The sequence below is a fragment of the Lontra canadensis genome, unplaced genomic scaffold, assembly GCF_010015895.1.
Source record: "Lontra canadensis isolate GAN:19392208 unplaced genomic scaffold, GSC_riverotter_1.0 scaffold3, whole genome shotgun sequence".
Classification (NCBI taxonomy): Eukaryota; Metazoa; Chordata; class Mammalia; order Carnivora; family Mustelidae; genus Lontra; species Lontra canadensis.
In genome coordinates, this window is record NW_022630997.1 from 43484977 (window position 1) to 43508122 (window position 23146).

Here is a 23146-nt window from a genome sequence, read left to right on the forward strand (position 1 = left end):
AAAGATCTTATTTTTAGGAGCACCTGGGTAGCTCAGTGGGTTAAAACCTCTGCCTCAGGCTCAGGTCATGATCCCAGCGTTCTGGGATCAAGCCCCGCATCAGGCTCTCTGCTCAGCATGGAGCCTGCTTCCCCCCACCCCACTGCCCGCCTCTCTGCCTACTTGTGATCTCTGTCTATCAAATAAATAAATAAAATCTTTAAAAAAAAAATAAAGATCTTATTTTTAAGAAACTCCACACACCAGCTTGGGGCTTGAGTTTACAACCCCCAGATCAAGAGTCTCAGTCTCTGTGGACTGAGGGAGCTGGGTGCCCCAAGCCCGCTGCTTTTTGTAAGGGGCCTCTCTACTAGCCACATGCTAACCAACAGTAGCCTGGGTGAAAGTACCCCTTATTGATAAGGCCTGGAAAGACAAGAGCCTGACAAAATGGGTGCCATAGAATCTGTAGTCCAAGCCCAACACAGAGAAAAACTGGAGGGGAATTGTTGTGTTTCAGTCCTCTTCTAAACATCCTATTTTTGTTTTTGTGTTTTCAAACTGGCTACTACAGTAGATCTTAATAGAAAGAATTGGACTGGTTATTCCAGGTAAAACAAATGCACAGTTTTAGACCTAGCCACCCATGTAGTTGGGCACTGTAATTGAAATCATAGAAGCTGAAATACTGTTGATAGTGGGGGAGTTTTATTCTCTTTATAGTCCTGTCTTTGAGTCTTTAGTGCTTTATGGACTCAAACTTTTCTCCTGGGATCCAGTAGTCTCATTTACTGTAGCACATCTTATTACTGTGGGTTCCAGAAGATAACCTTGGATTTTAGAATTATTTATTCTAGGAGGGCCAGGCAGTTAATGTAAATGAGTCACTAGATGGTTGATGCGGAGTAGATGAAAGGCAGTAGGGAGTGATGGGGATTGCGATGAGCTCATGTTCGATTTTTAGGGACAAGAGCTTACTCCAGCCAATTATTGCCATGAGTTGTCAGATCTTCTGATTTTTCCAAAGAACCTGGAAATCTACATTTTTGGGTGAAATTTCCCAATGTTCTGGTGAAATCTCCTGAACAAAATGTGTATGTGCTGAATGCAGCTTGAGGGTTACCTGTTTACTCTTGTTGCTTTCAAAGCTATTCTGAATAGTCTGTCCTAAATGGTGGACCTTTCTCTTTGCTAAGCTCTTTGTCCTTAGTTTATTAATCAGGGATAATTCTTTTAGGATGAACTCCTACTATAGTTAATTTGCTCCCCAAAGGACAATGTTTTCCCCAAACTGTAGACCAACTGGTTGCTGGAAGTGCCTTTTGAGATGATGCCAGCTTTCTTTTCAATGAACAGCAGACCCAGATTTTGAATCTAATATTGAAGACCAAGCAGGTGTTGGGCATGTCCTGGTTATTTCTGTTTATTCATTAAATTGACTGTAGGGCGTCATTTTGCCAATGAGTACAATGCAACACATTCTATAAAGCTATATGACTTGTAATTTCCTCTACAAATATTGAGCCTTTACTGAAGCACTTTTCTTTAAGGGAGTGACCACATATGATTTAAACATGATATTTAAATAATTTCATTTAACCATTTTAATCATTTCATTTTAACCATGAAATGATTTAAACATGGAATTCTTTATTCTGGTACATTTGACTTAATATTCTTCCGTTAATTTTTCTCTATATTACAGGCATATAGTCGGGAAAAGAGGGGACACTAGGAAGAAACTAGAAGTGGAAACCAAAACTTCTATTAGCATTCCTAAGCCTGGACAAGAAGGAGAAATTGGTGAGACTCGGAATATATGTTATATTTCGTTACATTTGCAATCACTTTTGCATGAGTATGGAATAGTGTGACCCAATGGAGGTATTTAGTGGTTGTATTCTTTCTTTCTTTCTTTCAAGCATTCCTGGGTAGGATTGAATAGTGCCTATATTCTTTTTGGGGTTCTGTAGCAATTGGCCTTTTTATACCAGCGTCAATCTCCTAAATGAAAAAAGATGTAGTTATACAATCTTATCTTGAAATTGAGTATCTGGGCCTTCACTGTGTACTTTATTGTGTACTGATGTTATAAAGCTTCCAGATTTTGTTGTGTATTAGGAGAATAATTTTATGCTTTACTAGCTTGAAATGGAGTTTGTGAATTGTTTCAAGTTAGAATTAGGGAAAACCAGCAAGGTCAACAAATTTGCGATAAAATTCAGCCCTTTCCAGAAGGGTTCTCTTGTTTTTACCTGCTTTGTAGACTGGGAAGGATATTATAAAAGTAACGATTAAAATAACAACCTGATGAGTGCTGTGAAATGTGTTAGCCTGGTGATTCACAGACCTGTCCCCCTGGGGCAAATAATACGTTATATGTTAAAATAAATAAATAAATAAATAAATAAATAAAATACTAAAAACAAATAAATCAACCTGAATCAAGTAACTGCTCAAGTGAGGAAAAATAGTTCAATATAAATCAAGTCAGAAAGTGTGTGTACCAAGCACCACTGTGGATCAAGGGCACAGGCTTGTGTTGTAAAAGGGCTGTGAGTGAAGGGCACTGTAGGGACAAAATTTGAGGAAACTCATTCTAAAATGATAGGACTTTTTCAAAAGTCAAGTAAGTACAGCAGCCTCCAGTAATACATTTATTATAAATACCGATAGGTTTTATTAAGTTTTAGGGTAAGAAAAATTACAAGTGTTCTCATTTTGTGCTGTGTAAGAATCATAACAGATACAATGCAGTTGAGTGTAGACCAGTGCTGTCCAAAAGGACTTTCTGTGATGACGGGAATGTTCTCTACCTCCACTGTCTAGTACGGACGTCACTAGCACGTGTGATTGTGAGTACTGGAAATATGGCTAGTGTGACTGGGGAATTGAACTTTTAATTCCATTTCTTTCTAATTCATGTAACTTTTCATTTAACTGGTTGCATGTGGACTCTTGTGTTGGACAGCAAATGCTAGAGTTTTCCCCAGCCCTTTAGTAATATTAGCAGACACTAATGTAAGAACTTCAATGACATTTTTGAAGGACTTTTTTTTTTTTTAAAGATTTTATTTATTTATTTGACAGAGAGAGATCACAAGTAGGCAGAGAGGCAGGCGGGGCGGGGGGAAGCAGGCTCCCTGCTGAGCAGAGAGCCTGATGCGGGACTCGATCCCAGGACCCCGAGATCATGACCTGAGCCGAAGGTAGTGGCTTAACCCACTGAGCCACCCAGGCGTCCCTTGAAGGACTTTCATTAAAATATTTAGCTCTTTAGAATTACAGATAGAAAAACCCAAGTCTTTCCTTAAGTTTTAAAGTTCAAGCTACCATGGTGCCTGGGTGGCTCAGATGGTTAAATGTCTGCCTTTGGCTCAGGTCATGATCTCAGGGTACTGGGATCGTGCTCCATATCAGGCTCCCTGATCAGCAGGGAGTCTGCTTCTCCCTCTCCTTCTCCCTCTGCCTCTCCCTGCTGCTTGTGTGTTTTTCTCTCAAATGAATAAATAAAATCTAAAAAAAAAAAAAGTTCAAGCTACAAGTATTGATGTAATTTTATAATTGCAGTAAAGCTTATTTCATCATCTAGTTCTTTTTTCTGATTGTAAATTAATACATGCTTTCAAAAAAACCCCAAAGTTTTTACAGAAATTATATGTAAGATATAAAGGGGAGTCTTGTAATACGAACTTCAGACATAATCACTATTAATAGTTAAATAGAGTCTTCCTTTTTTGTATCCATAGAGTAACTATAATAATTTTTATTGCAGTAAAAATTATAACATGCTATAAATGTGGAGATTTTAGCCATTTTAAGATGCCAGAGTCATTCCAAAACCTTTCCAAAAAAGGGTAGGCAGGTTGTAAAGATTCCATTTTGACTTAGAAAGTACAAATATTTCAATGTGAAACCCAGTGTGTCTAATCATTAAAAGTAAGAATATAGTGGAGCTAATTTAATTGAAAAACAAGAGGATAAATGGGCCTATTGGTCTTTTAGGGAGGTAAAATATAGAAAAATCAAATTTGTTGTTTAGAGTGAATTGAGTTGTAATGTGAGACTAAGGCAGGTTGTGGCATTTGTTGCCATTTATTCATTTTCTTTTGCCTCTCCCAAATTAAAAAGCTAATAAGGAAAGAAATGATGTAGTAGGTTTTAATTTGTCCTCTCAACAAGGATCTGGTTATCTAGTCTGTTTTGAAGTCTAACAAAATGATATTGTTATTGTAGTTAGAGAATTGGTTTTTAGAAGTTTAATGTTAATGCCTTTAATTCTCTTTTTCCTATCTATCTCTTGTTATAGTCCCTAGACCCTTGCCTTGCAAATTCTGGTCTTCTCAGGCGTTAGTGTTTGTAGAATATTTCTTTTCTTTTCTTTTTTTTTTTTTTTTTTAAGATTTTATTTATTTATTTGACAGACAGAGATCACAAGTAGGCAGAGGAAGAGGCAGAGAGAGAGAGGGGATAGCACTCCCCGCTGAGCAGAGAGCCTGATGTGGGGCTTGATCCCAGGACCCTGGGATCACAACCCAAGCGGAAGGCAGAGGCTTTAACCCACTGAGCCACCCAGGCGCCCCTTGTAGAATATTTCTAACCTCATTTTATTTGCTCATTAGTCATTAACTGATCAACTTTGAATCTTTTCTGGAAATCAGACTGAGCACCTTTCAGTGAGTGCCCTTTTCAGTTTACTATGTTACAAAGATGAAACCAACCTCTTAATGAAAAAGAATAGATTCAGCATTTTGTACCAGACTTCTACAGAAATAAAACATAAACATAAGTTTTAAGCTTCCTTCCCTTCTGCTCCTTTTCCTTTTAGTTTCTGAGCAAATTTTTGGTCTTTGGCAGAGATAATTTTTTTTTTAAAGATTTTATTTATTTATTTGACAGACAGAGATCACAAGTAGGCAGAGAGAGAGGAGGAAGCAGGCTCCCCGCTGAGCAGAGAGCCTGATGTGGGGCCCGATCCCAGGACCCTAGGATCATGACCCAAGCTGAAGGCAGAGGCTTCAACCCACTGAGCCACCCAGGCGCCCTGGCAGAGATAATTTTTACTTTCCTTTAATTTTGTCCCAGTTTGCCTTTGAGCACTCCTTTATCAGTATTTCTTTTTCTTTTTCTTTTTTTAAGATTTTATTTATTTATTTGACAGAGATCACAAGTAGGCAGAGGCAGGCAGAGAGAGAGAGAGGAGGAAGCAGGCTCCCTGCTGAGCAGAGAGCCCGATGCGGGGCTCGATCCCAGGACCCTGAGATCATGACCTGAGCTGAAGGCAGAGGCTTTAACCCACTGAGCCACCCAGGCGTCCCTTTATCATATTTCTTTAGCACAGTATTTGAGTACCTGTTACGGATACTTCCCTTCACTGAGCATTGAGTCTTGGATTCTCCAAGTATTCTGCCGGATAATATAAATGATGCCATTAGAAAACACCATATGTCACAGACCTGTACCTCTGGGGCCAATAATACATTATATGTTAATAAAAAATTAAAAATTATAAAAATAATAATAATGAAAAAAATATGTCTACTTACATTTTTTGGCTATTACTCCTATAGATTTTTGACTTAGGCAAATGGTTCTCAGGCTTTTGTTCATTCATTCATTAATTCTTTCATTCAGAATCTACTTTCACTCAGAATCTAGGAATGTCTATCTTGTTTCCTTGTAGCAAAATAGGTATGATATTTTCATTCTTTTTTAAAAATTTTTTAACTTTTTTATAAACATATAATGTATTATTAGCCCCAAGGTACAGGTCTGTGAATTGCCAGGTTTACACACTTCACAGCACTCATCGTAGCACATACCCTCCCCAGTGTCCATGATATTTTCATTCTTATTGAGGAATAGAAAGGTTGTTCTTAGAGAAAATTTCACATCCTTTAATGGAGAGTATTAGGATAAGTAAATGGAATTATTTCTTTAACTTCTGTAGTTGCATGGAAGGACAAACTTTGTGGTCTTTAAAGCACAGAACCCATTTTGCTACTATTAGAGTTAACATTTCAATATTTTATATCATATTTATAAGTCTGACTTTAACAGTTTTAATAAATAGTCTATTGAAATGCCAGTTTTGTTCATTGCTCATATCTTTTGCACCTTTCCTTAGTTGTTCTTTTGAACCAAGCCCTATTGGTTCTACAGCCTGAGATTTAATCTCTGCTTACACTGAGATTGTGTAGTCCCCAAATGCTTTTTTTTCTTTGCAGACAGTGGGCTATGCTTTGTGCTGCACCCCCCTTTTCATTTATACACAAAAACATAGCCCAGATTAGAGAAGGCCAAATTAATACCAAAACAGGGACATTTGGTATCCATCCATATAATGTATAGATAAGGATTTTACTTTAATTTTCTGTTTTCATATATATATGAGAGGATTATATATATTATAATAGATCTCTTTGGTTTCTCACTGTAGTGAATCTCTAATAATTGCTGCCATAGTATTTTTTTAAATTGAGATAAAATTGACATGACAAAGTTCCATTTTCTGCTCTTAACTTGTTATTGTTATTTGAATTTCTTCTTTTTTTTTTAAAGATTTGATTTATTTATCTGACAGAAAGAGACACAGCGAGAGAGGGAACACAAGCAGGGGGAGAGGGAGAAGCAGGCTTCCTGCCGAGCAGGGAGCACGATATGGGGCTCGATCCCAGGACCCTGGGATCATGACCTGAGCTGAAGGCAGATGCTTAACGACTGAGCCACCCAGGCGCCCCTGATGTACTGTTCCTACTCTTTTGGTGTGTGGTCAGAATATACACAACATAAAGTTTACTATTTTGACAATTTTTACTTTATGCGAACTCTGTATCTAACAGTGGGGCTCAAACTCATGACCTCCAGGTCAAGAGTCATATGCTGTACGAACTGAGCTAGCCTGGGATCTCCCATTTGGACCATTTTAAAATGTTGAATTGAGTGGCATTTGGTACATTTACAGTGTTGTGTAACCATCACTACTATCTGGTTTCAGAACATTTTTATCCTCCAAAAAGGGAGGATACCTCATACCCATTTAACTGTCACTCCCCACTACCTACCTCCAGTCCTTGGCTACCACTAATCAGCTTTCTGTCCCTCTCCATTTGCCTGTTGTGGCTACTTTCTGTAAATGGAAACATATACTGGCATTCTGTATCTGCTGTCTTCCACTTAGTGTAATGTGTTCAAGATTCATTAATTTTTTTTTTTTTTTTAAGATTTTATTTATTTATTTGACAGAGACAGAGATCACAAGTAGGCAGAGAGGCAGGCAGAGAGAGAGGGGGAAGCAGGCTCCCGGCCGAGCAGAGAGCCCGATGCGGGGCTCGATCCCAGGCCCCTGAGATCATGACCTGAGCCGAAGGCAGAGGCCCAACCCACTGAGCCACCCAGGCGCCCCTCATTAATATTTTTGCACGTGTCTGTACTTCATTCTCTTTTTCTGGGGGGTACTAAGTAATATTCCATTGTATGGAGATAGGACATTATGTTTATCCATTTATCAACGGGACACCTGCATTGTTTCTACCTTTTGGTATTTTGACAAGAACTGCTCTGAACATCGTGTGCAAGTTTTTTTGAACACCTGGTATTTTATTTTTTGGTTTTTTTTTTTTAATAGTTTTTCAGGATTTTTTTTTTTTTGTATTTCATGTTTTTGTTTTTTTTTTTTTTAAGATTTTATTTACTTATTTGACAGACATAGATCACAAGTAGGCAGAGAGGCACGCAGAGAGAGAGGAAGGGAAGCAGGCTCCCCGCTGAGCAGAGAGCCCGATGTGGGACTCAATCCCAGGACCCTGAGATCATGACCTGAGCCGAAGGCAGAGGCTTTAACCCACTCTGGCACCCAGGTGCCCCTCATGTTGTTTTTAAAAATCTATTCTTTTTTTTTTTCTTTAAGTAAACTCTGCCCCTAATGTGGGGCTCAGACTCATGACCCTGAGATCAAGAGTCACATGCTTTACTCACTGAGCCACCAGGCGCCCCTGAATCCTGCTTTTACTTCTTTTGGATTTCTATCTAGGAGTGGAATTCCTGGTCATAAGGTAGTTCTCTTTTTAACTTTTTAAGGAACTGCCATACTTTTCCATAGCTGCTGCACCATTTTATATTCCCACCCGCAAGGTATGGGGGTTTGCTAGGAAGCTACATAGCGTTTTTAACTCATTTTTTTATTTAAAGGTTTTTATTTATTTATTCGACAGAGAGAGACAAAGTGAGAGAGGGAACACAAGCAGGGGGAGTGGGAGAGGGAGAAGCAGGCTTCCTGCTAAGCAGGGAGCCTGATGTGGGGCTCGATCCCAGGACCCTGGGATCATGACCTGAGCCAAAGGCAGACGCTTAACGCCTGAGCCACCTAGGCACCCCTTAACTCATTTTTCTACTTCATGAGGTGTTCTTAAGGGTATTCTGGTTTTCTTGCTTGTTTTGTTTTTTAGAGGTTGGGGGGAGGAGCAGAGGGAGAGGGAGAGAGAGAATCAGCAGGCTCCACCTCCAGCAAGAACCCAACGACATGTGGGGCTTGATCTCACAATTCTGAGATCATGATGTGAACTGAAATCAAGAGTTGGACAATTTTTTTTTAAAGATTTTATTTATTTGACAGAGAGACACAGCAAGAGAGGGAACACAACACGGGGAGTGGGAGAGGGAGAAGCAGACCTCCTGCTGAGCAGGGAGCCCGATGTGGGGCTTGATCCCAGGACTCTGGGATCATGACCTGAGCAAAAGGCAGCCGCTTAACAGACTGAGCCACCCAGGCGCCCTAAGAGTTGGATAATTGACTAAGCCACCCAAACACTCTAAGGATATTGTTTTTAAACTTTATTCTGCTTAGATTGAATTCTTTAGTAATTTTCTTACTCTTGGTACTATTCTGTGTTCAGAAATTATGTACACATTCAGGACTGTTTGAGCTTTGCAGAGATGACAGAATTAAGGTCACTCATCTTACAGGCATTGGATGGTCATGTTAAACATCCCTCCCTTTTTTTTTCTTTTTTTTTCTTTTTTTTGCTTGCAGTAATCACTGGCCAGCATCGAAGTGGTGTAATTTCAGCTCGAACTCGGATTGATGTTCTTTTGCTCACTTTTAGAAGAAAGCAACCCTTCACTCATTTCCTTGCCTTTTTCCTCAATGAAGTTGAGGTTCAGGAGCGATTCCTAAAGTTCCAGGAGGAAGTACTGGAGAAGTGCTCCATGGTAAGCAGCAAACAAAACAAGAAGTTAAAACGTAAAGAAAAAGTACAAAATCTGGTGGTTCATAATTCAAACAGTAGAAAGATACACATTTCTTCTCCCACCGAAAAAGGTAACCATTTCTGTAGCTTTCTTCTGATTCTGAACTGAAAAAAAAAAAGTATTGACATATTGGCACTTAAGCCTCTATACATTATGGAAATATTCTTTAAAAATTTCAAGACATACAAGTAGTATCTCCGTATACATACTATTCTGCACCTTGCAGGTGGCAGTGTTCATGAGATGCCTTTATCTGTAGATCTGCCTTGGACGGTAATGGCTTATTTGGGGTTAGGAACTAGAAGAAATTTGCACATAAAATTGTCATTTGTTTGTGACCAGGATAACAGCAGATAATCTAGATTATAAAACAAGGTGGTTTGTTTTGTTTTTTTAAAGATTTATTTATTTGGGAGAGAGAGCACAAGAGGGGGAGAGGGAGAGGGAGAATCAGATTCTCTGATGAGTGGAGAGCCGGATGTGGGGTTTGATCCCAGGAGCCTGAGATCATATCCTGAGCTGAAGTCAGATGCCTAACTGGCTGAGCTACCCAGGTGCCCCCTAGAAAACAAGTCTGAAAACTCCTCTTGGGGATAATTTTGGGAGATTTAAAGAGACATTGATTTAAAAACATTTATGAACATAACATACATTTTTTGTTGTTTTTCTTCTTTTAATAAATGTTTTTCATAGAAAGTTTTAGAAAATAAAGAAAAGATGAATAAAAAGTCACCCCTAATCTCACCACTAAGAAATAATATTGTGGCACATGCATAGATGTTTAAAAAATAGAGTTTGGCTTATATATGCTTTTATATCCTGCTTTCTTTGAAATTTTGCATTATACCATGATCATTGTTTTGTCATTGAACAAAAATCTTTCCTTTTGCTTTGGAGACAAGAAGGGAGTTACAGCAGTGATGACTAAAATAACATAATCTTATTTCGGTGACAGTTCAGATAACTTGATTTTTAATGGCTATTTAGTATTCTAGTATATGTATGTATAGTGGTGTGTGGTTTGAAGTGATAGGGTTTGGAGTCAACAGCCAAGAAAATATTCTTGAGACATTGTGGGTGCAAAAAGGTGGTTTTATGAAAGCACGGGGACAGGACCCATGTGCAGAAAGAGCTGCCGTGGAGTCATGAGGAAAGGCTGATTTTATACTTTCAAGTTGGGAGGGGGTTAGGGATAGCATAAGTTTCTAAGGAATTTTGGGAGCAAGGTTTCTAGGACCTCAAGGGGTAGCTGTTAGAAAAAGGTCATTTATTACTGTCTAGTAAAAACCCTAGTCATGAGACCCTTTAGAAGTATATCAGTGGGCTATAAGCTTGTGGGATGATTACTAATATATATCTTGGGGGATAGAGATAAAGGAGGTTTCTAAAGGAATTTTTTTTTTAAAGATTTTATTTATTTGTCAGAGAGACAGAGAGAGTATAGGCAGGCAGAGTGGCAGGCAGAGGCAGAGGGAGAAGCAAGCTCCCCACTGAGCAAGGAGCCTTATGTGGGACTCCATCCCAGGACACTGGGATCATGACCTGAGCTGAAGGCAGCGGCTTAACCGACTGAGCCATCCAGGCATCCCTCTAAAGGAATTTTTATGTGTTAAAGTAGATTTACAAGATCCTGGGGGGTTGGGATAATGTTAAGCTAAGATTGCCTTTTGCCCTTATAAAGTATCAAATCCAGGCAGCCAAGTTCCTAAGGGAATGTCACTCTGCCTGTTTGAATGGGCTGTAAGAAGTAAGTAAGGAAATTTAATTTTTCTTTTGCCTTTGCTTCCCATATCATATAAGAATAATTAATTTTATCTTTTTAAAGTATTTGTTTTTCATTATTATAAATAATGATGTTATGACTCTTCTATGTACATTTTTCTGCACTAGTCTGGTTAGTTTCTTAGTAAATTCCTGAAATGGAAAAAGAGTATGTGTGTGTGAGTTGAGGGTTTTGATATATATTCCAAATTACCTTCAGGAAATGTTATAACACTTAACATATCAGACTATAGTTTTTTGGGGGGTTCCTTTTCCCACCCTTGCCAGTATTGGTGTTATTATTCTTTTAAGGTTTTTTATTTTCATTTTGTTTTGTTTTTATAATGCAGTTGCCAAAAAATATTAGCTCATTTTTTGATTGTCCATTTATTTGATTATTGGTAAGATAAGACTTTTTCATAGTTCAATTCTTGTTTCTTCATGTCTTGGCCCATTTTTCTGTGAAAGTGTTCATTTTTTTTTTATTTGTAAGATCTTCATGTATATTAAGAGGATCAGTATTACTTCATAATTTATTTATTTATTTATTATTATTTTTTTAAAGATTTTATTTATTTATTTGACACAGGGAGAGATCAGAAGTAGGCAGAGAGGCAGGCAGAAAGAGAGGAGGAAGCAGGCTCCCCGCCGAGCAGAGAGCCCGATGCGGGGCTCGATCCCCGGACCCCGAGATCATAACCTGAGCCGAAGGCAGCGGCTTAACCCACTGAGCCACGCAGGCGCCCCTACTTCATAATTTATATTTAACTTTTTAGTTTATTTGGAATGTGCTTTGATATATAACAAGAGGTAAGGTTGTAACTTTTTTTAGCCCCTATTTAGTTAACCAGTTATCTGCAGAAGAATTAAAGAATCTTTTATTTTACCTTAAAAATTATTGTGCAGTAAAATGGACTTTTTGGGGATGAGTTTAGTTTTTTTTAATGTTTTAAGTGATCTTAAAAATAAAGTGTGGGGCTTGAACTCATAACCCTGAGATCAGGAGTTGCATGCTGTACCAACTGAGCCAGCCCGGTGCCCCATGGGATGTGTATAGATTTTTGTAAGCAACTACTACAGTAGGATAGAGAATAGTTTGACCACCCCACAAGACTGCCTCATGCTGTCCCTCTACGGTAACCTCTACCCCACCCCAGACTGTGGCAATCACTGATCTCTTCGTGGTGACTACAGTTTTGTCTTTCTGAGAATGTCCTATGAATGGAATCGTGTAGTAGGTAACCTTTTGAAACTGGCTTCTTTTATTCAGCATCATGCCTTTGAGATTCAGCCAAGTTGTTGTGTCTATCAGTAGTGTATTCCTTTTTGTTGCTGAGTAGTAGCACCGTTTTGACGCACCTCAGTTCGTTTGCGCATCCACCCAATGGAGAACATTTGGGTTGTTTCTAGTTTGGGCCAGTTATGAATAGAATTGGTCTAAACATTTATGTATATATTTTTATGTGAACATAATTTTCCTCTTTTTTTTTTTTAAGATTTTATTTATTCATTTGACAGAGAGAAACACAGCAAGAGAGGGAACACAAGCAGGGGGAGTGGAAGAGGGAGAACAGGCTTCTTGCTGAGCAGGGAGCCCAATGTGGGGCTTGATCCCAGGACCTTGGAATCAGGACCCGAGCTGAAGGCAGCCACTTAACAGACTGAGCCACCCAGGTGCCCCATAATTTCCCCTTCTTTAAAGTAAATACTCAGGGGGCACCTGGGTGGCTCAGTCCATTAAGCGGCTACCTTCAGCTCAGGTCATGATCGAAGGGTCCTGGGAATGGGCCCCCGCATCAGGCTCCTTGCTCTGTGGGGAGCCTACTTCTCCCTCCTCCTCTGCCTGCAGCTCTTCATTTTTATGCATATGGAAGTCCATCCATGCTGTGTTTTCTCAATCATGTAATAGAGAGATAAAAACATACGGAATGAAATAGAATAGTGGTTAATATCTTTGGTTCTCAGAAACAGATGTACCTGGGTATGATTGTGGGTTCCTCAGTCTGTGTAGATTCGGGCAAGTGAACCTCTCCAGATTTTATTTATTTATTTATTTTTAGTATGCTCCACTCACAGCGTGGAGCCCAGCACGGGGCTTGAACTCAGAATCCTGAGATCGAGACCTGAGCAGAGATCAAGAGTCAGATACTTAACCAGCGGACCCACCCAGGTACCCCTCAGGCTAGGTCTTAAGTGTTAGAATATAGTGAAATATAGATACACAGATATAGAAGTATTAGAATCCAAGTACTTTTGTGGGGCCGGGAATGAAAATTGATAAAAATGATTATTTAAGTAGGAGACTACAGCATGGCATAAGGTATAAAGAAGTTGAGTCATTGTGTTGTACACCTGAGACTGATGTAACATTGTGTGTCAACTCAAATTAAAAAAAATTTTTTTTTCAAAGGAGGTTACAAAGGTGAGTAGATTCAGACTGGAAAGTATGGGTAGACAGCATAGAATTATATAACCCATTTTTAAGTGACTAACTTGCATTTCTGTGCTTGAACTAAGGTACATCTGTAAGTCAAATGCCATATATATAAATAGAGAGATAGATAGTAAGCCATCAGAGTATTTTTTTTTTTCTCTTAGCATTTCATAGCAAGATGATTTCATTCTCAGTGGAGGGTGGGGTAGGAGTAGATCAGGAACACTTAAGTTTCAATGTAGGCTGGTAAATTTGGGGCTGGGGTGCTGGTAAGTTTTGAAATTATTTTACCTTGTAAATACCAACTTATTGAAGCTCTGTAGTTATATATTTTTAGGAATGTTAAAAATATTTGGCATGTGACAAGCAGCTTGTAATAAGTTAGCTTTTTTTCTGTGTGTGTGTATGTGTGTGTACACTTTCTCACCTTTCTTTTGCTCCTGACTTGGGCTGACAGGGAACAAATATTGGAGAAAGATTACTTTAACTCAGCTGGAATGAGATTGGCTCATTCACTATGAATGTCATGCTGACCTTTATCAGTCCAGAGTACTTCCTTCCTATTTTCAGAGACTCCATAGTGACATTGCTTCCTTCCTGCTTTTAAATCACATTCTCATAACAGCAGGGGAATAAGCACAGCATAAAAGAGTAATTAAGTATTAAGAGACCATTATTTGCCTATTCCATGGAAGAAATTTTGAGTGAATTTCATTTTTATATTAGAACAACAGGCAGAGATGGCTATGAAAGCCTTTAGGCATTTTCCACTAGTACTCTGCATTTATTACCCCTACGTAGGTGAGTTCCCTTCTAGTACCTTTTTTTTTTTTTTTTTTTAAGATTGTATTTTTAGGTAATCTCTGCACCCAACATGGGGCTCGAATTTACAACCTCATGGTCAGGAGTTGCATGTTTTACCAGCTGAGCCAGCCAGGTGCCGCACCCCTCACCCACTTCTAGTAGCTTTGAAGGGCATATACCTGTTCATTGAGATAAGAGTTGTTTCATGATAGACTGTAGCATTCAGTCTTGTTTTGGTTTCTCTGATGCTCATTTGATATCTCTGATCATTTCTTCATGTCTAAAATAAGAATGGGCTCAACATTCTCCTGTTTATAGGAAAAGGATGATACCGGTTGCTATAAATTTGGCTTATAGATTTTTAGAGTTTACATATGTATTTGTTACATACATTTATTAAAATAAAGTTTGTCATACATGGTGTTTTGTAACAACTTTTTGATTTAACATGTTGCACATAAATACATATAATTACTATTTTAAAGATTTTATTTATTTATTTATTTGAGAGCGAGCAAGTGCAAGCTGGGGGAGGAGAAGTGGGAAGGAGCAGAGAGGTGGGAGAGGGAGGGGGAAAGAATCTCAAGCAGATTCTGCACTGAGTGCAGATCCCAACTCAGGGCTCTATCCCACAACCCTTAGATGGCAACCCCAGCTAAAACTAAGAATTGATCCGACAACCGACTGAGCCACCCAGGTGCCCTAATTACTATTTTAAATTGCTGTAAAGTATTCTATGAATGTACCCTAACATTTAAAAAATTATTTATTAATTTTTAGGGAGAGATATACACGGATGAGTGGGAGGGACAGAGGAAGAGGTTGAGAAAATCTCAGGCAGATCCACACTGAGCGTGAGCCCGACATAGAGCTCAGTCTCATAACCCTGAGATCACCACCTGAGCCAAATCCAAGAGTTGGGTGCTCAACCAACTGCACCACCCAGGTGTCTCAGTACCCTAACTTATTTAATCAGTCCTCCATTAATGAACCATTAAAGGAAATTACTTCTATTAATAATGCTGTAATAAGGGGCACTTGGGTGGCTCAGTGGGTTAAGCCTCTGCCTTTGGCTCAGATCATGGTCTCAGGGTCCTGAGATCGAACCCCTCATTGGGCTCTCTGCTCAGCAGGGAGCCTGCTTCCCCCTCTCTCTCTGCCTGCCTTTCTGCCTATTTGTGATTTCTCTATCTGTCAAATAAATAAATAAAATCTTAAAAAAAAATAATGCTGTAATGAAAATTTTTGTATGTGCATCTTTATGTTCTTGGATTATCATTTCTTTAGTATACATTTTGGGGTAAATTCTTAGAAGTGGACTATGAGGATTGAAGGAATATAAGCTTTAAATTTTTTATTCTATTTTAAAAATCAACTTTTTTGAGTTACAACTTACATACAACATAGTGCCCCAGTTATGATGAGTTTTGACAAATATATATAGTAGCATTGTAACAGCCATTAAAAACAAGATGTGGAACATTTCTGTCACCCAAAAATGTTCCCTTGTACTTCTCTGCAGTCCCATAATAGTTTTGAGAGTCATTCATGTTGGCATGTTTACAGTAGTTCATTTCTTTTTATTCTGGAGTAGTAGTCCTCTGCATGTGTATACCAAAATTGGTTCATCTATTCAAGTGTTGATGATCATTTGGGTGTCTTCTAGTCTTTGGCTGTAATAAGCAAAGTTATTATGATCATTTGTGTAGAAGACTTTGTGTTAAGTATTTTTATTCCTCTTGGGAAAATACTTAGGGGTATACTTGAGAGTATGAGAAATTGTGCCTCTTCCACCACAAATAATGTGTGGGCGTTCAGGTTGCTACCCAGTCTTGTCAGCATTTGGTGGTGTCTGTCTTTAGATTTTGGCCATTCTGGTGGGCATGTTTTGGACCTGTGGGTTTTTTTTGTTTTTTGTTTTTTTCTTTTAATCAAGTATAGTTAACATACAGTGTTACATTAATTTCAGATGTACAGTACAGTAATTCAGCAATTCTATATGTTGCTTAGTGCTCATCGCAGTAAGTGTATTCTTAATCCCCTTCACACATTTTATCCATCCTCCCACCCACCTCCCCTCTGATAATCATTAATTTGTTCTCTATTGGTAAGAGTCTGTTTTTTTGATTTGTCTCTTTTTTTCCTTTGTTTTGTTCCTTAAATTCCACATATGAGTGAAATCATATGGTATTTGTATTTCTCTGACTGGCTTATTTCAGTTAACATTGTATTCTCTAGATCCACCCATGTTATTGTAAAAGCCATAATTTCATTTTTTAGGGCTGAGTAATATTCCATTGTATATACATGCCACATCTTTTTCATCCATTTATCTACTGATGGACAGTGGGGCTGCTTTCATATTTCAGCTTTCATAAATAATACTGCAGTAAACATAGGGGTTGCATGTATCTTTTCAAATTAGTGTTTTTGTATTCTTTAGGTGAATACCCAGTATTGGAATTACTAGATCATATGGTAGCTCTGTTTTATTATTTGACGAACCTTCATTCTGTTTTCCACAGTGGCTTAACCAGTTTGCATTCCCAGCTGCCATGCAGGAGGGCTCATTTTTCTCCACATCCTTGCTAACACTTGTTTCTTGTGTTTCTGATTTTAGCCAGTCTGACCGGTGTGAGGGGGTTTTGGTCATTCTGGTGTTGATTTGCATTTCCTTGATGATGAGTGATGTTGAGCATCTTTTCATGTATCTGTTGGCTAATTGTATGTCTTCTTTGGAGAAATGTCTGTTCATGTTTTCTGCCCATTCTTAATGGGGTTATTTGGTTTTTGGTGTTGAGTTGTATAAATTCTTTATACAATTTTTAAAAAAAGATTTATTTGTGGGGTAGGGAGGAGGGGAAGAGGGAGGGGAAAACAGAGAATCTCAAGCAGATGCCCCACTGACTGTGGAGCCTGACGTGGGGCTCCATCCCATGACCCCGAGATCATGACCTGAGCAGAAATCAGGAGTTGGAACACTTGACAGATGGAGCCATCCAGGTGCCCCTTTTTGTATAGTTTTGGATACTAACCCTTTATCAGAGACGTCTTTTGCAAATATCTTCTCTCATTCCATAGGTTGTCTTGCTGTGATTTTAATATACATTTTCCTGATGCTTGATGTTGCTGAGTATCTTCTTATGTTTATTAGCCATTTTTATATCTGCCTTTGTGACGTGTCTTCAAACTTTTGCCCATTTTTGTTGGTGGTGGTGGTGCTTTAGCTTTTCTCTCTTTCTATTTTATTGTGGTAAAGTGTACATAACATAAAATTTACCATTTTAACTCTTTTTGAGTGTATGCTTTGGTCTATTTTCAAGTGTTTTTTGTTTTCTTACTATTGAATTATAAGAGTACTTATATAGTGTAGATGCTTGTCCTTTATCAGATACGTGTTTTACGTCTATTTTTTTCTTGATCTGTGGTTTATATTTTCATTTTATTGGTGTTTTTTGAGGAGCAGAAATTTTTAATTTGATGGAGTCCAATTTCTTTTATGGTCTATACTTTTTATGTTGCCTCTGAAAAATCTCTGCCTTTTCGGGGACACCTGTGTGGCTCAGTTGGTTAAGCGTCTGCCTTCCCAGGGTCCTGGTATCGAATTCTGCATCCGGCTTCTTGCTCAGCGGGGAGCCTACTTCTCCCTCTGCCTCCCTCTCTGCCTGCTTGTGCTCTCTCTCATTCTCTCTCTGACAAATAAATAAATAAAATCTTTAAAAAAAAAAAAAAATCCCTGCCAGGGCACCTAGTGACTCAGTCGGTTAAACCTCTGCCTTCGGCTTAGGTCATGATCCTGGGGTCCTGCATTAGAGCCCCATGTCGGGCTCTCTGCTCAGTGGGGAGCATGCTTCTCTCTCTCTTTCCCACCTGTGTGTTCTGTCACTGTCGGTCTCACTCTCAAATAAATAAAATCTTAAAAACAATAACAACAACAACAAAATCCTTGTCTTTGCTATGATGTCAGAGTTTTCTTCTATAAACAACAAAGTGTAAAACTTTGTTTTATGTTCTGGCTTTTATGTTTAGGTAAATAGTTCATTTTAAGTTAAATTGTGTGTAGTGAGAGGTAAAGGTTGAGGTTCATTTTTCCCATGTAGATGTCTAGTTCAAGTACCATTTGTTGAAAAGACTGTCCTTTTCCTTTTGGATGGCCTTGATACCTTTGTTGAAAATCAAATGACCTTCTGTCTTTGAGTCTGTTGCTGGCCTCTAATCTGTGTATTTATCTACATGTGTATCTTTCCACCAATACTATATAGTCGCGATTACTATAGCTTTATAACAAGTCTTCTAATTAGATCATGTACCTTGTCCAATTTTGTTCTTTTTCAAGATTGTTTTCTCTAGTTACAATCTTTGGATTTCCATATAAATTTTTTATCCATTTATTTATTTTTTAATTTTTTTTAGTTATTTGCACCCCCAACATGGGGCTCAAACTCAAAAGCCCGAGATCAAGAGTCTCATGCTCTACCAACTGACTCAGCCAGGCACCCTCAATTTCCATATAAATTTTATTTTATTTATCTTAAAAGATTTATTTATTAGAGAGCATGTTTGCACATGCAGGGGGAGGGGCAGAGGGAGAAGGAGAGAGATTCTTAAGCAGACTCCACACTGAGTCCAGAGCCTAACACTGGGCTGGGTCTCAAGACCCTGAGATCAAAGAATTAGATTCTGAACTGACTGTGCTACTCAGGTGCCCCTCCATATAAATTTTAGAATTATCTGTTAATGCTACAAAATGCCTGTTGGGATTTTGATCAGAATTGTGTTGAATATATAGATCAATTTGGGGACAATTAATATTTTAGCAGTATTGAGTCTTCTAGTCCATAAGCATGGTATATATTTATTGTTTAGGTCATCGTTAATTTCACTTAGTAATATTTTATGGTTTTCATTGGATAGTTTCACATTTATCTTGTTAAATTTTATTTCTAATTTTTGTTTTTTGATGCTATTATAAATAAGAAACTGCCTCTTAATTTCATTTTCTTTTTTTTTTTTAAGATTTTATTTTATTTGACAGAGAGATCACAAGTAGGCAGAGCAGCAGGCAGAGGGAGAGGGGGAAGCAGGCTCCCCGCTGAGCAGAGAGCCCGGATGTGGGGCTCAATCCCAGGACCCTGAGATCATGACCTGAGCTGAAGGCAGAGTCTTAGCCCACTGAGCCACCCAGGTGCCCCTTAATTTCATGTTCTAATTTTATGCTACTGTATTAAAATTGTCCTAAGTTTTTCTTTTCTTTCTTTCTTTTTTTTTTTTAAGATTTTATTTATTTCTCAGAGTGAGCACAGACAGAGCACAGGCGGATAGAGTGGCAGGCAGAGGCAGAGGGAGAAGCAGGCTCCCCGCTGAGCAAGGAGCCTGATGCGGGACTCATCCCAGGACGCTGGGATGATGACCTGAGCCGAAGGCAGCCACTTAACTGAGCTACCCAGGCATCCCCTAAGTTTTTCATGTTTTGTGATGCTTTTGTAAATGGTTTCTTTTTTTTATAAATGTATCTTTTATTTATGTTATTATTATTATTTTTAAAGATTTTATTTATTTATTTGAGAGAGAGAGCATGAGTGGGGGCAGGTCAGAGGGAGAAGCATATTCCCTGCGGAGCAGGGAGCCTGATGCGGAACTCGATCCCAGGGCTCTGGGATCATGACCTGAGCCAAAGGCAGATGGTTAACGACTGAGCAACCCAAGTGCTCCTCCTCTTTTTATCAAGTGCCCTTCCTCTTTTCATAAGGACAGTCATCATACTGGATTAGGGCCCAACTGTATGACCTCATTTTACCTTACTTAAGCTCTTTCAAGGCCCTGTGTACAATTATAGTCACATTCTGAGTTACTGGGAGTCAGGACTTCAACATATGAATTTTAGGGTTTTAGGGGGACACAGTTCAGCCCATAACAAATTATCTTGTTGTATCCTTAGAATTTTCTTTCTTTTTTTTTTTTTTAGATTTATTTATTTATTTATATTTGGGAGAGAGAGAGAGAGAGAGAGAAGTGGGGGAGAAGCATACTCCTTACTGAGCAGAGAGCCCAAAGTGGGGCTCGATCCCAGGATCCTGAGATCATGATCTTAGCCAAAGGCAGACACTTAATCTACTGAGCCACCCAGGCACCCCTCCTTAGAATTTTCTATGTATCTAATCATATCATCTATGAATAAAGATAGTTTTACTTCTTCTATGTGCCTAGTATTTCTTTTTCTTGACTTACTACATTGGGTAGGACCTCTAGTATTGTGCTGAATAGAAAAGGTGAGAGGGGACATTTTTCCTTTGTTCTTTTTTTTTTTAGATTTTATTTATTTATTTGACAAAGAGAGATCACAAGTAGGTAGGCAAGCAGAGAGAAGAGGGAAGCAGGCGCCCTGCTGAGCAGAGAGCCCATTCGGGGACTCAGGGCTCAATCTCAGGGCCCTGAGACAATGACCTGAGCCAAAGGCAGAGGCTTAACTCACTGAGCCTCTCAGGTGCCCTCTTTCCTTGTTCTTGATGATGGGGGAAAGTAGTCAGTTTTTTATTATTAAGTTTAGTGTAAGCTGTGGTTTTTCATGGATATCTTTTATGTGGTTGAGGAAATTCCATTCTGTTCCTAGTTTGCTGAGAATTAAAAAAAAAAAATCAGGCCTGGATGTTAAACTTTGTCAGTTGCTTTTTCAATATGATGAGATCTTTTTTTTTTAGATTTGTATTTTTTCATAGTATAAATATGCTTACATTAATTGGCTTTTTAATGTTAAACCAGTCTTGCTCCTTAACAGATCTTTTATTTTATTTTTTTAAAGATTTTATTTTTAAATAATCTCTATACACCCAGTGTGAAGTGCAGACTTAAAACCCTGAGATCAAGAGTCGCATGCTCCACCAGGTGCTCCACCATATCTGGTTTTGATGTATTACCACTTTTATGTATTGCTAGATTCGATTTACTAGAACTTTGTTAAGGAGTTTTATATCTATGTTCATGAGGAGTGTTCTATTTATTCTTTTGTGATGTCTTCATCTGGTTTTGATGTCAGTGTAAACTGACTGTGTGATTCAAAGCCAGATGACTAAAATGAGCAGGGAGCATTCCCTTCTTTATTTTCTGAGTTTGTATAGGTTTGTGCAGGTATTATTTCCTCCTTAAATGTTGAATATAATTCCCCAATGATGCTACTTAAATCTGGAGTTTTCTGAAACGGTTTTATTTATTTATTTAAAGATTTTATTTATTTGAGAGAGAGAGAGAGCATGAGCAGAGGGGAGAGGCAGAGGGAGAGGGAGAAGGAGGCTCCCAGCTGAGCAGAGAGCCCCATGTCGGGCTCCATCCCAGGACCCTGGGATCATGCCATGAGCCGAAGGCAGACACTTAACCGACTGAGCCACCCAGGCGCTCCTCTGAGATGGTTTTAAATTATGAATTCAGTTTCTTTCGTCTGATTAGGACTAGTCATGTTCTGTACTTCTTCTTGAGTGTGCTTTGTCAGTTTGTGTCTTTCAAGGGATTTGTCAGTTTCATCTTGTTTTTTAACTTTATTGGAATAAAGATGCTCATAATATTTTATTATCCTTTTAATGTCTATAATCTCTGTAGTAATAGTCCCTCTTTAAAGCTGATATTGGGAATTTATGTCATCTCTCTTTTGTTTCTGATTTGTCTGGCTAGAGGTCTGTCAACTATTGGTCCTTGAAAAAATAAAACAGCTTTTGGTTCTACTGATCTTTCTCTGTTGTTTATCCATTTTCTTTTTTTTTTTTTTAAGATTTTATTTATTTATTTGACCAACAGAGATCACAAGTAGGCAGAGAGGCAGGCAGAGAGAGAGAGGGGGAAGTAGGCTCCCTGTTGACTAGAGAGCCTGATCCCAGGGGCTCGATCCCAGGACCTTGAGATCATGACTTGAGCCAAAGGCAGAGGCTTAACCCACTGAGCCACCCAGGTGCCCCATTTATCCATTTTCATTTTTTTTTTAATTTTTTTTAATTTTTTATTAACATATAATGTATTATTAGGGGTACAGGTACAGGTTTACACACTTCACAGCACTCACCATAGCACATACCCTCCCCAATGTCCATAACCCCACCACCCTCTCCCTGCCCCCCTCCCCCCGGCAACCCTCAGTTTGTTTTGTGAGATTAAGAGTCTCTTATGGTGTGTCTCCCTCCCGATACCATCTTGTTTCATTTATTCTTTTCCTACCCCCCAAACTCCTCCACATTGCATCTCCACTTCCTCCTATCAGGGAGATCATATGATAGTTGTCTTTCTCCGATTGACTTATTTTGCTAAGCATAATACCCTCTAGTTCCATTCACGTCATCGCAAATGGCAAGATTTCATTTCTTTTGATGGCTGCATAGTATTCCATTGTGTGTGTGTGTGTGTGTGTGTGTGTGTGTGTGTGTGTGTACCACATCTTCTTTATCCATTCATCTGTTGATTATCCATTTCCTATTTCATCAGTTTCTAATTTTATCCTTTTTTATTGAACTTATGCATAGCTTTTGGTTTAATTTGCTATTTTTTTCATTTCTTAATTTAGAAACTTAAATCGTTAAGACTCTTTTCTTTTCGGGATGCCTGGGTGGCTCAGTGGGTTAAGCCTCTGCCTTCGGCTCAGGTCGTGATCTCAGGGTCCTAGGATCGAGTCCCACATCGGGCTCTCTGCTCAGCAGGGAGCCTGCTTCCCTTCCTCTCTCTCTGCCTGCCTCTCTGCCTACTTGTGATCTCTCTCTGTCAAATAAAAATAAAATCTTTAAAAAAAAAAAGACTTTACTTTTCTAGTATCAGCACTTAAAGATGTTAATTTCCCTCTATACATTACTCTAGCTGTATCTCCTCAAATTTGATAATGTGTTCTTCCATTTTCATTTAGTTCAAAGTAGATGTGGGTTTTTTTAGTATTTTAGTTAAACTTTT

At 38.6% G+C, this 23146-nt stretch overlaps 1 protein-coding gene across 5 annotated transcripts in view; it reads left to right on the plus strand.

Annotated features, from left to right (window-relative positions):
• The window catches only part of ASCC1 (activating signal cointegrator 1 complex subunit 1), a 106633-nt gene that overhangs the window by 6227 nt on the left and 77260 nt on the right, over positions 1–23146 (plus strand). For all 5 annotated transcript variants that reach the window (XM_032840894.1, XM_032840876.1, XM_032840904.1 and 2 more), the window contains exons 4-5: positions 1685–1782; positions 9011–9189. In XM_032840894.1, coding sequence (XP_032696785.1) covers positions 1685–1782; positions 9011–9189 — 277 coding nt within the window. The remainder of the gene's footprint in view (positions 1–1684; positions 1783–9010; positions 9190–23146) is intronic.